Source organism: Rousettus aegyptiacus, unplaced genomic scaffold (assembly GCF_014176215.1).
Source record: "Rousettus aegyptiacus isolate mRouAeg1 unplaced genomic scaffold, mRouAeg1.p scaffold_m13_p_4, whole genome shotgun sequence".
NCBI classification, from domain to species: domain Eukaryota; kingdom Metazoa; phylum Chordata; class Mammalia; order Chiroptera; family Pteropodidae; genus Rousettus; species Rousettus aegyptiacus.
In genome coordinates this window covers 45,756,599-45,770,750 of record NW_023416307.1, presented here as the reverse complement: position 1 = coordinate 45,770,750, position 14,152 = coordinate 45,756,599, and the positions used below count along the sequence as shown (strand labels likewise).

The 14,152-nt window shown below is 34.7% G+C and overlaps 1 protein-coding gene across 6 annotated transcripts in view; it reads right to left on the bottom strand.

The window, feature by feature from the left end:
• LOC107505912 (interleukin 1 receptor accessory protein) overlaps positions 1–14,152 on the bottom strand; it is a 182,334-nt gene that overhangs the window by 59,000 nt on the left and 109,182 nt on the right. The window contains exons 11-13 of one of the 6 annotated variants that reach the window (XM_016136333.2): positions 6,433–7,056; positions 6,112–6,195; positions 436–2,180 (exon numbers count right to left, since the gene is read on the bottom strand). In XM_016136333.2, the coding sequence (XP_015991819.1) occupies positions 2,110–2,180; positions 6,112–6,195; positions 6,433–7,056 (779 nt within the window). In that variant the 3' untranslated portion in view covers positions 436–2,109. Of the gene's footprint in view, positions 1–435; positions 2,181–5,719; positions 7,057–14,152 lie in introns of those variants that run through there. The other 5 variants (XM_036218692.1, XM_016136331.2, XM_016136329.2 and 2 more) reach the window with 5 other exon arrangements.

The following is a 14,152-nucleotide window of genomic DNA, read 5'->3' as shown; positions in this document are numbered from 1 at the left end:
TCTCTCTTACATTACTGAGGTTTGCAAATGAGTGAATGGGCTTGTTTATTCTTTTATTTTTTTGGTTCCTCTTAGAGATCATATAATTGTCTTTGCCTACAGCCAAGTTGTTATACTTTAAACACTTTATCATATTTTAGATGATTGATCATCTTTATAATTTTATTGTCTATATTTTTCTCATATATCAAGTAATTTTATAATAAGATATGAAAATAAAGGACTCAAAACACAATATTTGGCAATGAGGTTTAGTTTTTCACTTTGTGAAAAAAATATTGTTTGTAGTATCAGAATTTGCTTCTACCTTTTCCCTACAAATTTATAATATGTCATCTTTGATTTTTTATTGAAATATTTGGAAATATTATAAGAATACTTAAGACAGTTTTCTTTTATACATTTAAATTATTTTCAAAGATTTAGCAGTCTAAAGTTGGCCTCAAATGTATGCACTTTTAAAAAAAATGATGTCCAATCATAGTTAAGAACCACTTGCACAAGCTGTTTCAAAACATGGTGCTAAATTATAAATTAATTGTAAGTATGTGGCACAGTTTTTGACAATAAAAACATAATAAGTTGTTGTACAGGCCTTTGTGTTTTAAAATAAAAAATAAATACATATCAGATTTTATTTATTTTGTCTTTTTCCCCAATAAAACAAAGGAGTACTAAAATTCCTATCACTTAAGAGTAGGATAAAAATAGTTCATGATCTGAATTCAGAGTTTATTTTGAATCTTTCTGCTTTTTTTCCTGAGCCCATTTCAAAGAGCCATCTTTTCATTTAAGTGTTTTGAGTTATCCAAGAGAAAAACTTCCTAAATTATTCTCTAAAGAATTTTGAGTGTGTCACTTATCTCTTTGCTACACTAAGAAATAATTTGTTTTCTTTATTCAACATCATAACTTATTAAAATAGATCATGACTTCTTGAGCACTGGTCTTCACAAACACAGAGAACTTTTCATTATGATCAAATAATACTGCACAACATTAGAGAAGTCATATAAAAATTCAAATCTTTAATACTAACAGAAAATCCAAATCATAGAGCAGACACATAGATAGATAGCAGTAGACTTCCAAACACCCGGACCAGTATTGGTCTCTTTTTTCGTCTGAGCTTTAACATATTTGGTTTGAATTCCCTATTTAGCTCTTCAGATAAATGGATCAAGTAATGCTTTCTAATGACCATGTTACATGCTCTGTTATGTTCTAAATGTCTTCAATTCTTCTGAGGTTCCTGGATATTCAAAAATTAAATGGCTCATTGGCAGATAGTTTGAGCATCACTTTCTTAGAGAACTAAACTGAAAGCACTGAATGAGAATTAACCAGCTACAGAAACTTTCCAATTTTTAAGAATGCTTCTTTTTCTACCAGAAGCTGTAATTAATATTGCGTATTCCTTCAGTTCCTTCAACAACTTTTCTTTGGGGAGCATTCATATAAGGTCAGGTCTACTCTTTTCTGTACACTTTCTTTTTTTACATAGCTACACAACTTGACACTTTGGCAAGCCAAAGTGAGTATTGGCAGCAAAGTTCTTCTCTTCCTTCATTATCAAATTATGTGACACATATCCATTTGAATGGCTCTTGCCTTTTCAGGTAATTTTAATATCACATTCTTAGACAAAGACAATGCTGTGTTCATCAATTTCTATTTCATTTCTCTCTTCCTAAGAACCCAGGAAAACTGCGTTCTGCTCTTATGACTGTATCAGTACTTATAGGTAGTTTTGGCCAATGAATTACAAGTGAGAGTAATAAGTATAATATTTAGGCTGAAGCATAGAACAGCAGGAAGCCACATATTTCATATGGCAACACTACAAAAAAAGTAAGTCCTTATTCAGGGCATGTAGCCTAAACAATATCTATGTCTTGTCATATGAAGCTACTGAAATATTGGGGTTATTTGTTAGTACAGGATAGCTTATTGATTCTAATACATATGATGATTACAATACTCCTACCAGATTTCCAGATGTCAGTGCTTGATGTTTCATATGTTAGAAATACACTCTACTAACCACTCTTCTATTCAACTGTCTCCTTGTGCTGAGGCAATTTCAGGGGCTAAACATGCCTTACATTTTCATCTATTGCCTGTAAACACTTTGTTAAAAGGATGATTCGTAGTCCTCCTTGGCTGGAGAAAATCAGAGCCTACAAGGGTAAAAGAGGAGTTAAAAAGAGATAAAAATTAATGGTTCTTAATCTTCTTTGTGCATCAGAATCAACTGGGAAGTTTATTCCTAGTGCAGATCTGCCCCACTCTAGAGATTCTCATTAAGTTAATCTTGCATAGGGTCAATGCATATGCATTTTAATATAAACCCAAAATGGATCTGATGTGGATTCATAATGGAATACACTTTAAGAAGCCATGGACTAGACTCTAATAAAGGCTTTCTCCTCTTATAACCTAAAAAAATAATATTTAAAAAAATGGAAAATGTTTGAAAGAATTCTCAAAGGTAGTAGTTTGACTTACAAAATACCTTATCTGAAATGTCAAGGGCACAGAATTAAAGTGCAAAGTCTTGACAGTACTCAGTATCTAATAACCCAGCTCCTTTGGGGGAGGGGCTTGCTCTGGGAACTTTAAGATACCCACTAAATGATTCTTAGACAAAAGTTTGAAACTATTGCCAAAGGGATTGTTTGTCCTTCTGTGCATATCTTTATGACTAGTTCAAGTTATTATTCATGACTTTCCATAAATACTAGCTCAGGAACTATTTTTTCCAACCACTTCAACTCTTCATACTAGAAGTAAATATATTATTACTAGAGTTTTTACTAGTTATAAGAGGAGATAACTGAAACTCAGTGTAAATCACAGTTGCCAAAAGATTAAATTTGTTTTTCAAGGTAAGTGGTGAACATATTTTTATTTTCCCTTAAGACAAATACAAGTTATTTATTTTGGGAGAAAATTATAGCATGAAATTAGAGTCTAGAAGACACAAAGACATGACTCTTTTTTTTTTCAATGCTCAAACAAGTGTTATAATATTCAAAAATGAAATTATGTAAAATCATAATATGACAAGGCCAAATGACACATCAGACAATTGATATGACATTTAATTAGTGGGTTTACATTAACTGCCTTTTTACTTGAAAGCATAATAGTTCAGATTAAATAGTTCCAGTTAGGTGGCTTTGTAATAGAAATACTTCTACTTGAATCTCATAGGAGTAGTTTTAGAATTGGCACTGGAGTAGGTGTACTAAGCCTAGATTAGAGACCTACCCTTATCATTAATTGGCTGAGTGTCATTAAAAAAATCACTTAACTTGAATAATATGTTCCTGTTCTATCCTTCTTTTGTGCATTTTGTTAGAGTAAAAAATAAAGTAATGCATATGAAATCAATTTTTAAGCCATGAATTTTTATGCAAATGTAAGTTTATGGAATCATAAAAGTGATTTCATTATGGGTGTGGTACTGGCCAACACCTATTAAGCAATTATAATGTGCCAGGAACCGTGCTAAGCACTTACATCCATTATAAGTTTGAATGCCCACAAAACCCAATGAGGTTAATAATATTATCCCAATTTTAGCTAGCAGGAGATTGATGTCTAGATATTGTCCATGATCAAACAAGGGAGAAGCAGGACTCATGTTCATCTCTGCTTGACCTAAAACTCGTGCTCGTATGTAAATAATATCCATTTAACCTACAATCATATCATTTCAATTATGAATATACGTGACCTATGAGGAAGTTTTTTTTTTTTTATTATTTGCTTCACCGAAATATGGCACTGAATATCATATTCAATTGCAGAATGTTGGGTCAGGGACTAATAACTTGACCTCCAAGCCTTTCTCCATATAGTAAAAATATTATCTGTTATCCTTCTAACTTCTGCAGAGCTAATGCCAAAACTATAACTTTATCCTGTTTATACTGTACTTATATTGTCATTGGAAATTGATACTGACCAAAATTTAGCTTTTGAGAACACCACAATTATCTTGCTACTCATTCATAATAAGAGGTGTTTCATTTCCATGCATCTGCCAGTAGTTCTTTCATTTATTTTTCTTCACTAAAAAATAATTAATAAATGACAAAAGTAATTTTTCAATTTTTTCAAAAATATTTAATAGTGGGGGACACTGAGCTAATAAGAAATAAGACAGATTATGGGCAAAAAATTCTCTTCCTCCTTAGGATAGGGAACAACTTTCATTACCTACAATTAACAGATTTGGCGAGAAAATGCTATCTGTCTTTCAAGTGAAAATTCTTGAGTGTATATCAGGGATCCATTAATCTCTTCAAGAAGGCATGTAACATAGAACATGGATTGCGTTCAATCATTTTCTGCTGAACATTCAGCTAAGGTGGCCTGTCATTTCCTTATAGAAGTTCCATGATGAATCATATTTACTCTGGAGGGTCTTTATTCCCTCATCGTTTTGTTTCAACAGGGAGAATCTAATAGTTTCTTGTTTTGACAGAGAAGGGATCTTCTGGTTTTCTCTCCACGAGGAGTAGTGGGATAAAACTTCAGATTTCTTTCCCATTCCACTTATTCACTATAAGTGACTGAGAGAGGCTGACACTCATTGGACTATAGCTCACTAACAACCCAGACTAATATATCAACTACCCATGTCTGGTATGGGGTTTTGCTCTTTTTATTCTGCTCTTGTTCAGGTGTAGTAGATTGTGCTTCTAAGTTTTTTACAGTAAACCCACGAGCCAGGAAAACTCAACAGAGTAGATGGAAGGCACATTATTTTCCAGCTTTTTCTCCTCTGGTGGTGTCAGGTCATATCAACCTTATTCTGAGGGTTTAGGTGTTTTCAATTTAGAGACGAAATAACATCTCCCACTATGTCCTTGGGGACATTGGTCTTCTCCAGTCTCAACATTGTCAGGGACACTTGAATATCCATTCGGACTTGTGTTCTTTAGGTGAATATTTTAGCTCTGAAATAGCAAACCAGTGGCCAACAGGCAGGCTGACTATGTGTTCATGCATTTCGGTCGATTCTTTGCTTTTTTCTTTTTCTTTTAAGTTGATGTTATCCCATAATTGAGGGGTTATATAAAAATCTAAATTTTAGATTCACCTTAAAAACTAAATAATCGGCCAATAGTGGGGCTAAATCAGTGCCAATGATCAACATGCAACTTGATAGAGGTTGCTCCTTTTTTTAAGAAATAAATACTCTTCAATTACCTACAAACCCAATCATCTCTATTAACTCTCTGACCGAGAGATCAAATGTCATATATCTCACGATTATGTTAAAATATTTAGAGCGAAGAAGCACATATCTGTACCTATGTCTCTATACATATGGGTCCGAGATAGAGGACATGTATATTATGCTTATATCTGCCCCCAGGTTTCTTTTTTTAACCTTCTGATCCTTGTAGGCACTTGAATTGACTATAATGTCTCAGAATCCTGAATGAGAAGAGATTCATGTACCAAACTCTACACTCAACAACTAACAATACTGTATTTTTCAGCTGCCAGTTCTAAAAATAAAATGAGATTTTTATATTTCTTTTGAAACATTTCCTCACTCTCTTTTGGTCCTTTCCCAGATCTCTCCTAATATACATTAGAAGGAACTAAAGAGATAGCTCAGCTTTCCTAGTACCTAAACCAAATCTTGATTTCTTGAAATGGAATACTCTTCCGATATGAATTTAAAAGCCATAAAAATTAGAAAGAAGAGAGAGGAGGTAAAAATTGGTTAGTGCAAAAGAAATCACATAAAAATATAACTTTATTGATGCTAACAACTTTAGGCAGTTTAGAAGACACCGGTTTACAGTGAGACAGAGAACACCATGTATCCCTGCATGGGTGTGTTTGGTTCTTTCAGAGAAATTATGATGTAGGCTTTTCTGTTGAGCTTAGTCCTATAGCTCCTACTAGAACCAACTCTTTTCCATAATGTTCCTTTGGGACACATATACCCTGTAAGTCTCATAGTCTGAGTACACCTGACTGGCTCATGACAAACTCAGTGAAAACACATTTATATTTTTTGCTCAGTTTTAAACCATTTGGCAAGATAGAAGATCATACTATAGGCAACTTTCACATACTGACCTTCTAGGGGCCAAGAAGAGTGTGCTCTTCTGAGGCCATTAGAGGCAATAATTCTGGATGCAGGTCCTTCGGGTCTTTTGTCTCCTAGAAATAAATAGTTTTTAAAAATCAATAAAGGGGACACAATCTGCTAGTCCATTAAAGGGTAAAAATGTCAATTACTCTCACAAGTTCATGACACAAAGAGGGCTGATAGAGATAGCAGCCACCACCCACCACTCAGTAATTATAGGATATAAAAGTCATTGTTATTGGATAAATCCGTGAAATGGTGAAGAGCAAGGGCTGACATCTGGGGAGCAGGGGTTTCCAATCTGGTGCCGTTTTGTATCCACTGAGTTTCTGACTCTTGGGGAACAAGCTTACAGAGGTGTGTCTCCCACTGGGGCTGGGTATGGATCTCTGCCCGGCTTTTGCTCCTAAGGTGGCTTTCTCCTTCACAGTAGGTGACACAGCAACGACAGGTGGCAGAGGGCTTCCCTCTGTGCTTGGACATCATGCCTGGGGCTGGAGAGGCACCTGCAGCCCTCCCTGAGCTCTGGAGTTCTGGGGGCTCTTTCAAACGATTTCTCCTCCTTTGAACATGGTCCAGACTGATGTCAGACTGGGAAGAGCAGCTCTCATTCCAGCCAGAGCTGGCACTCAGACTTCTCAGGGGAAGAGCCAACCGCAAAGCCTTCCAGAATTTAGAGCCAGAATGTTTGGACTTTTCTCCCTTCCAGCTCACAAAAGACACAGACTCCTTTAGCTGCAAGATGCCTGGGTGTGGATGCTCAAGGGGACGGTACTCAACCACAATAAGCTTGGTGGCAATGGAGTTCTGGCACATGACACCCAGTTTAAATTCCAGCATGCTGATGCTCTTTTCTGTCACATAGTCTGGGCTCAGGACAACAATCATCCTTCGGCTCCTCTGAATGAAGTCAAAAACTGCTTCCACTGTATCTACAGGAAAATGGAAAAATAGGACAATGCCTAGTGAAAACTTGTATAAGTTCCAGCTCATTATTGTCCTTCTCACAAAGCACAAGTAATGAATATAGGATCTTAGTGTTAAATACTTCACCCAGTTAAGGAATCTCATCTACATCATTTGTACCGATGATTGCAAAGTATCCACTACCTTTAAAGATGAGAAGTTAACCACCTTTAAAAGCAGCTAAATTCAGCTTTGCTTGTAAATTATTTCTTGGTTTGAAATATTATTCCTTACCACTTTATCTGGTGGGCCTAGATTTGACATCCTCAAATATTTGAAATATTTTGCAACCATTTTGATCTCACCGTAGTTTCTTCTCATCTCTAGATTAAATAATTGTGAGATATTTTATCTTATTCCCCAGGTGACATGGTATCAAATCTCTTCCCTACTTTTATCATTTTCCTCTGAATAATATTCAGTTTATATATGTGTTTCTGAAGAGTCGTATCCTGAACAGAACTGAATACAATGCTCTAGACTTGGTCTGATCAATGAAGAGCAATAGGAAACTACCATCTTCTAAGATCCATGTAGTTATATCTCTTGATACCTAAAATTTTCGAATACATCAATATTTTGTATTGACCAGAATTCATTTTCTTTTTTTCGTGTGTGTGTGTGTGTGTGTGTGTGTGCATGTATATGTGTGTGCAAGTGAAGATATGGTCTAAAAATCAATGAAAGGGGCAATAAGTAAGAATCAGTCAATTAATTAAGACTTCTGGGAAGTCATTCAGGTCTAATAATTGCTGAGGTGGAGTGGAACAGATCTGAACAGGAAAGTTCTTGAGATAAATGTAATACTTAACTCACTATTTGATTTAAGAGCTTAAACAATGTTACTTTCTGAAAGAAAATAATTCCAAATATATAAATCGCTGCTTCAATGGACTATTCTGAAAACAGGTGCTGTAGACATATCATGAGGTTAACTGCAAATGTTTTGAGAGCTAGGGTTGAAATAGTTTCTGAGGGACTTTTCAGCCTGTGAAGACAAGCTGAAAGTTTCTAGTGAAATTGATCATTATGAATTTAACAAGGAATGAAGGAGCTCTGGACTAGATCAGTTCTTCCTTATTAGTGAATTTAACATGAATTTGAGAGAAAATTGGAAGAGGCATATGCTCATTTTTAAGAATTTTTGCTTGCTTTATCAAGTGTGCATTTTAGAGAATTATTGTTTCAATCTTAAAAGCTAAATCTAAATTTGTACTATCATCAAAGCCCACGTGTGCATGCACGTATTTTGTAGACTCCTGTATTTTGTCTAGTCCTGCTCAGAATCTTATGCAGTTGCCTTTCATAAACCTGAGAATGTGAGTAGGAAGTCTACGGCTTCTCCTGCCTCGTGATAAATATGATACACTCTTAAGATAACATGGATAGTTTTTCATCAAAAGAAATTCACTCAAATTGCATGTGTGTGTGCGCGCACACGTGTGTGTGTGCGTGTGTGTTACTTCAAAATAGACATATTTGGAAAATGTATGTTCTATCCAATTAGGGAATACCACTGTTAAAAAGAAAACATTACCCTAGATCTTCTGAAAATAGAACTTGTAACTTTTAAAAATTATTAGTACCCCATCCTGAAAGTGTGGGATATGCATTTGAAAGCAGGTGATGCTAACAAAGCAGATGTGAATGATTAAATTCCAAACTCTGAGCAATAAATATAGGAGATACTTCTTAGATGAGGGTTGGGTTATCTACACCTAGGGATCTTCAGAAAGTAATTTGAAATAAGCTGCATCCTTTATGGCTTATTTAATATTTTCCATATTATCAAAACTTCATATCTAAGGATACAAATTGTAATTTTCATGCTAAAAATTTTTCGAAGAGGAATCCTAAGTGTTTTTTTGTTTGTTTGTTTGTTTTCATTCTGTTTGGCTCAAACTTCCGAGTGTGGCTGTAGAGTGATGAGACGTTTTTCTTGTGTGGTATTAATTTGGTTTTCAAGTCACAATTTTTGGTCTAGGATCTCTCAATATTCCAGAATACTCTTGCTTTTAAACGTCATAATCTCTCTGAAATTCACCTAGAAGAAAAATAGGGCTGCAATTTTCTCTTTGTTCTTTGGCTAGGTAATTAGTGTATGAAAGAGCAGTAAGGCTCTCTCTCATTCTCTCTTAAAACTTGAAGTGTAGTTAAAAAAAAAAGCGGGGGGGGGGGAGAGGGGAAGCACCTAATTTGCAAGATGAATTTGAATTCAAATATTGGTTTCTTCATTTATCTCTTTTGTATCTTAATATCTTAAAGTATGAGTTAATCCATCTATAAAATAAATTTAATGAGAGCAAATATGGGGGTTGATAAATAAATTAGAGATAATTAAATGTAAATGTCTAGCAAACACATTATAAAAAAGTATGAACTAATGTTGATTGAATTTGAATCAATTATTGATATAATGTCAAGAATCACCTTGATATATGGATTTATGAGAGTCATACATTTTAAAAGTTCTGTCTATTCAGTTGATAAAATAGGTGTTGATAAAAAATACTACTGAAAAACTTAAGCTCCTAGCCTATTGTTAAAGATACTTCATATCCTGTGGGTAGAAACAGAGAAATAAGACAGACTAGTCGTTAAATATGTCTCTCCTATCGTGGTGTGAATTTACTTGTGTCAAAGACTTAGTGACATCAGTAAATGACTGGAGAAAATATCTTGAGAGTTTTAACAAGGTCAGTCATATCCAGTTAGCTATGATGACCAAATTACTGATATTAAAACTAAATAGTCACCTCTATATTCTAGAAGTTCGTTTAATATGTTCGGGATTGAAAACAACTTCAGACTTGTCACCACTCATTAATATACTGAGCCCATATACAAAATCTCAATATGATCAATCATTTCTCTTCTTGTACACCTCTAGTAGTGGGCGTCTCCATTACTAGTGTCTCCATTAAATAGCGAAATACATTATTGCTCAACTCTGCTTTAAAGTAGCTTCCTAAATGAATAGAAACCTTTTACTTAAAGAACAGACTTATAGTCAATGAATTGAAGTGATAAGAAAAGGCTTCTATTTTGAAAAATTCTTCACTAGGAAAATTTTTGCTAATCTAACCAGTTCAGTTATAAGGACTCAATACATAATTTCGGGATAAGTGAATAGGAAAAAACAAATTAAAGTAGAAGGCTTTCCTGTCACTATAACTCAAAAAAAAATACATTTCCAAATATTTATCACTGCTATATTTGAAATTTTGTGATAGAAACACATCATTTATCTATTAACTTAAAAGCAGGGTATTAATTGATTGATCTTATTCTAAAACAACTGCCTTGGGGTTGCATTAAAGCCTATGAAAGGTAAGAGATTCCTGTAAGCTACCCAAGTTCAAGTTCCAAGTTGAAGAAAAAGGAACAAACTTTGTCTTTGTTTTAAAAGAACCTCTCTCTCTCTCTCTGGCTTTTTAACACACACACACACACACACACACAAACACACACACACACACACACAGAGTACTGGTATATCAGAGCAATCCATTTTACTTAAGTAACTCTTTTACTAATATATAAAGGAAATATTCTTGAGATGAAGTTCCAGCTTTTCTCAGATTTCTCTCAGAGAAAGAAACTTAACTAGTGTTACTTACAACATTTTTATATGTATCATTATTTTTATTCTCATATCTTATGCACAAACATAAAAATAAAGACATAAAACACATGTACAAAATAAAATTTGAAGCTGAAAATAAATGGTTTATTTTTAAAATAAACACATTTACAAATCAAATTAAAAATGGAAAATACAAAAGTTCATGGATAAAATAAAAAAGATAATTTTAAACTATTAAAACCTACAGAAAGAAAGTGGATCATTAACGAGTAGAGTAATGCTTTTGTTTCCAAATACGATGACGTGCTTGTTTATTAGAATCATAGGGAACCATCTATGTTACAACACAGAAGAGAATTACATCAATTTTATATGGTTGCATGATCAGACACTCTATATATCATGATTATCTGTTAACTTGGATGCAGAAGGTCTTCATATTGTTTATGTCAAACCACTAAGGTTCTTTTTTAACTTTAGAGACATTTGTTTTAACATTAGAGAACAATTTCTTCCTGTTCTCTAAATTATGTGCTTCCCCATTTCCCTCAAATACACTGTATTAAGCATCTTCTGGGACATAAAACAAATAACAAATATTGAAGCAAAATTCTTTTAGAATGAGACACATCATGTAAATTTGAGATGCTTTATATTTTATCATTTGAAAAAGTTCAGTACCAAAGACAGGAATATAAATAGAAAGCAAAATTAAGAAGTTTCTAGGGGCACCCAACAACATTTGGGATAAATATGGAATCAAAAGGTACAAAAGGAATGTAGTATTGGCATGAGAATGGTCCCTTGGTGATGGGACTGTCCCACATTTACCTAAAGCTCATGTAAGAATTGGTATTCAAATCTTATCTAGAGTCAGGTCTCCTCTAGTCTTGTGAGTGAAGTATTGTTAGCAGTAGTAATTGTAGTCTGAAACAAGGAACATCATTAAAAGGCTAAAACAAAAAATAGATCCAAGAATGACTCCCTAGAACACTAGGCAAGGATTCATGATTTTTTTTTCAATTTAAAATAATTGATAACTCCTATATAGAGAAACAATTTATTATGGTCTTTAATATTGATGAAGGACTCTTAAACGTAAGAGGTAGTTTCAGAATTGCTTCACAACATTCATACTACTGGATAAGGGTTTCTTTAAATTATGAATTATGGTGTTTCACAGAATACTCAGGCTCATTTATAAGTATTTTATTTCCTTTCCTTTATTTCTCAACAGTCTAAATAGAGATTTATTCCTCCAGTAGTTTGGCACTGAGATGATCATATCTGTTTTTTAAGTGCGTGTGCTCAAAACATACCAGATGATCAGGTAATGCCAGAGGACTGGCTACTACTTAGCAGTGACCATGGAAGTTCTGTTCACAACAGATGCCACTGCACCCAGATCAACTGTAGCAGTAGTGAGTTACTTACATTTATTTAGGGAAGGCAAGAATTAACGAGTTACCACTCTGTGACCTGTGAACTCACAAATAATATTAATCTGTAGAAAACACTGACACAGAAGCATTACAGTAAAGACATAAGTTAAAGACTGGACGAGAGTACCAGTGGCTTGTAATATTGTGCCAAAGACTATTTAAAGTCATATGCATGTGTGTATATATGTGTGTGTGCATGTGTATATGTATACACACATATATAATTCACATATGTGTATGTATATATACATATATAATTCATGTGTCTATATTACATATATATAATATAGGTCCACATATATATAATTTGTGTATATGAATTTACATGTATATACATATATATGTATATACACACACATATATGATATTCATCATTCTGTAAACTCTAGACTTAGTTTTTACTTTTCAAAGTCTTAAAAACAGTAACAGTTTACTTAAAACAAACAAAAACAAGTTACACTGACAATAACTTTTAGGCTGACTTGTCTGGAGTGAGTGTATTAACTGTATCAGTGAATAAAATAGGGAAAATATTAGGGATCTAATTAATTCTCTTAGAATATTAATGATAAAAGCAGCTCTCAAGGTCACTGAGTCTAATTTCCACACTTAACAGTGGGGGGTGGGGATAGAAATAAGTGAGGAGAAATCACTTTCCTAATACTCACATTAGCAAGGCTGAGATCAAAAGACAAATTGCCATACACCTTGTTCTACGCTTTTGTCACAAGCCTGAAAATGCCTTAAAAGCACTTTGCTGTTATTTAACTATTAGCACCATTAGGGGAAGCTTACTATCAGACTGAACCAAGTATGGAGCCACCTGTAAACTCTGAAAGACTGATACAAGCAAGGTATGGTAGATAGGAAAGATGGAGTGCTAAATATGGATTGATATACAGATATTCGGAAGTTTACTATTATAAAAAAATTTATGGTATATTTTTCAAGTTGACAAATATGACATTGATTACCTGAGATAGAGGACACAGGGGGTATAGTAGGAGAAAATCAATTAGAAGGAGCATTTTTAGTAATACTGCTCTGTATAGTTCTAAGTGGGGGTAGGTGTCATTGTCATGGTGTGTTTTACAGCAGAATGAGTAAAAGAGCTCATTATCCTCAGCTCAAATAAATTTAGACCCTGATTATTTTTTTAAAGATGACTAATAATAAGGGAAAAAGAAGAGTATACTTGGAAATTCATTACAGATACCTTAGCTTTAAGGCGTCTTTCAATCCACAACAAAAGGCTGCCCCATGTTAAAATTCAGAGAGAGAGAGAAGAAGGGAGAGAGGGAGGAAGGGAGGGAGGGATGGAGGGAGGGGGAGAGAGAGAGAGAGAGAGAGAGAGAGAGAGAGAGAGAGAGAGAGAGAGAGAGAGAGAGAGAGAGAGAGAGAGAAACACAGAAATGTGTAGCATGTAGGAACATGGAGAGAGGCTAGAGAAGAAATTCACCTTAACCACATCTTTGCCTGCAAAGAACAGTGACATTGGGTACTGGTGACAGACTGGTGGTCTTATCATTCTAAACCTTAGTATTGCCTGAGTAAGCAGAACAGCCAGTCAGTCATACAGTCACTCTAAATTTATCACTATGGGGAGACTTCCATAGAATTGTTTTCTGTCCATGAAACAATAAATTGGGCATAAAGAAGAGGAACTCTTCCTTCCTGGGGTTCCCTTGGATCTTTTCACCCCTTTCATTGCCTCTTTCATACATTTTTCAAGGATGAATAAGAGAGACCCTGCTCGCCACTTCTAGACCACCTGGAATTTTTCTTCACTGGCATGGCCACCTGCAGCTGCTTCCAGAACCTGCCCTGTGGATACTTGGATTTCTCCCCTTTCCATTTAATGACCGTGAGCACCGTCTTAGCCCTCTTCAGCTCTTTCACCTTCATCTCCTTCACAGCTTTGTACTGCACTAAAATGACGTTGATGTTTCCCCGAGAGGCCATGTTTTCTAGGCCAGCCTTGAGCTCCAGGAGGGCTTGGGTTCCCTGGAGCACGTAGTTGGGGCTTAGGACAAC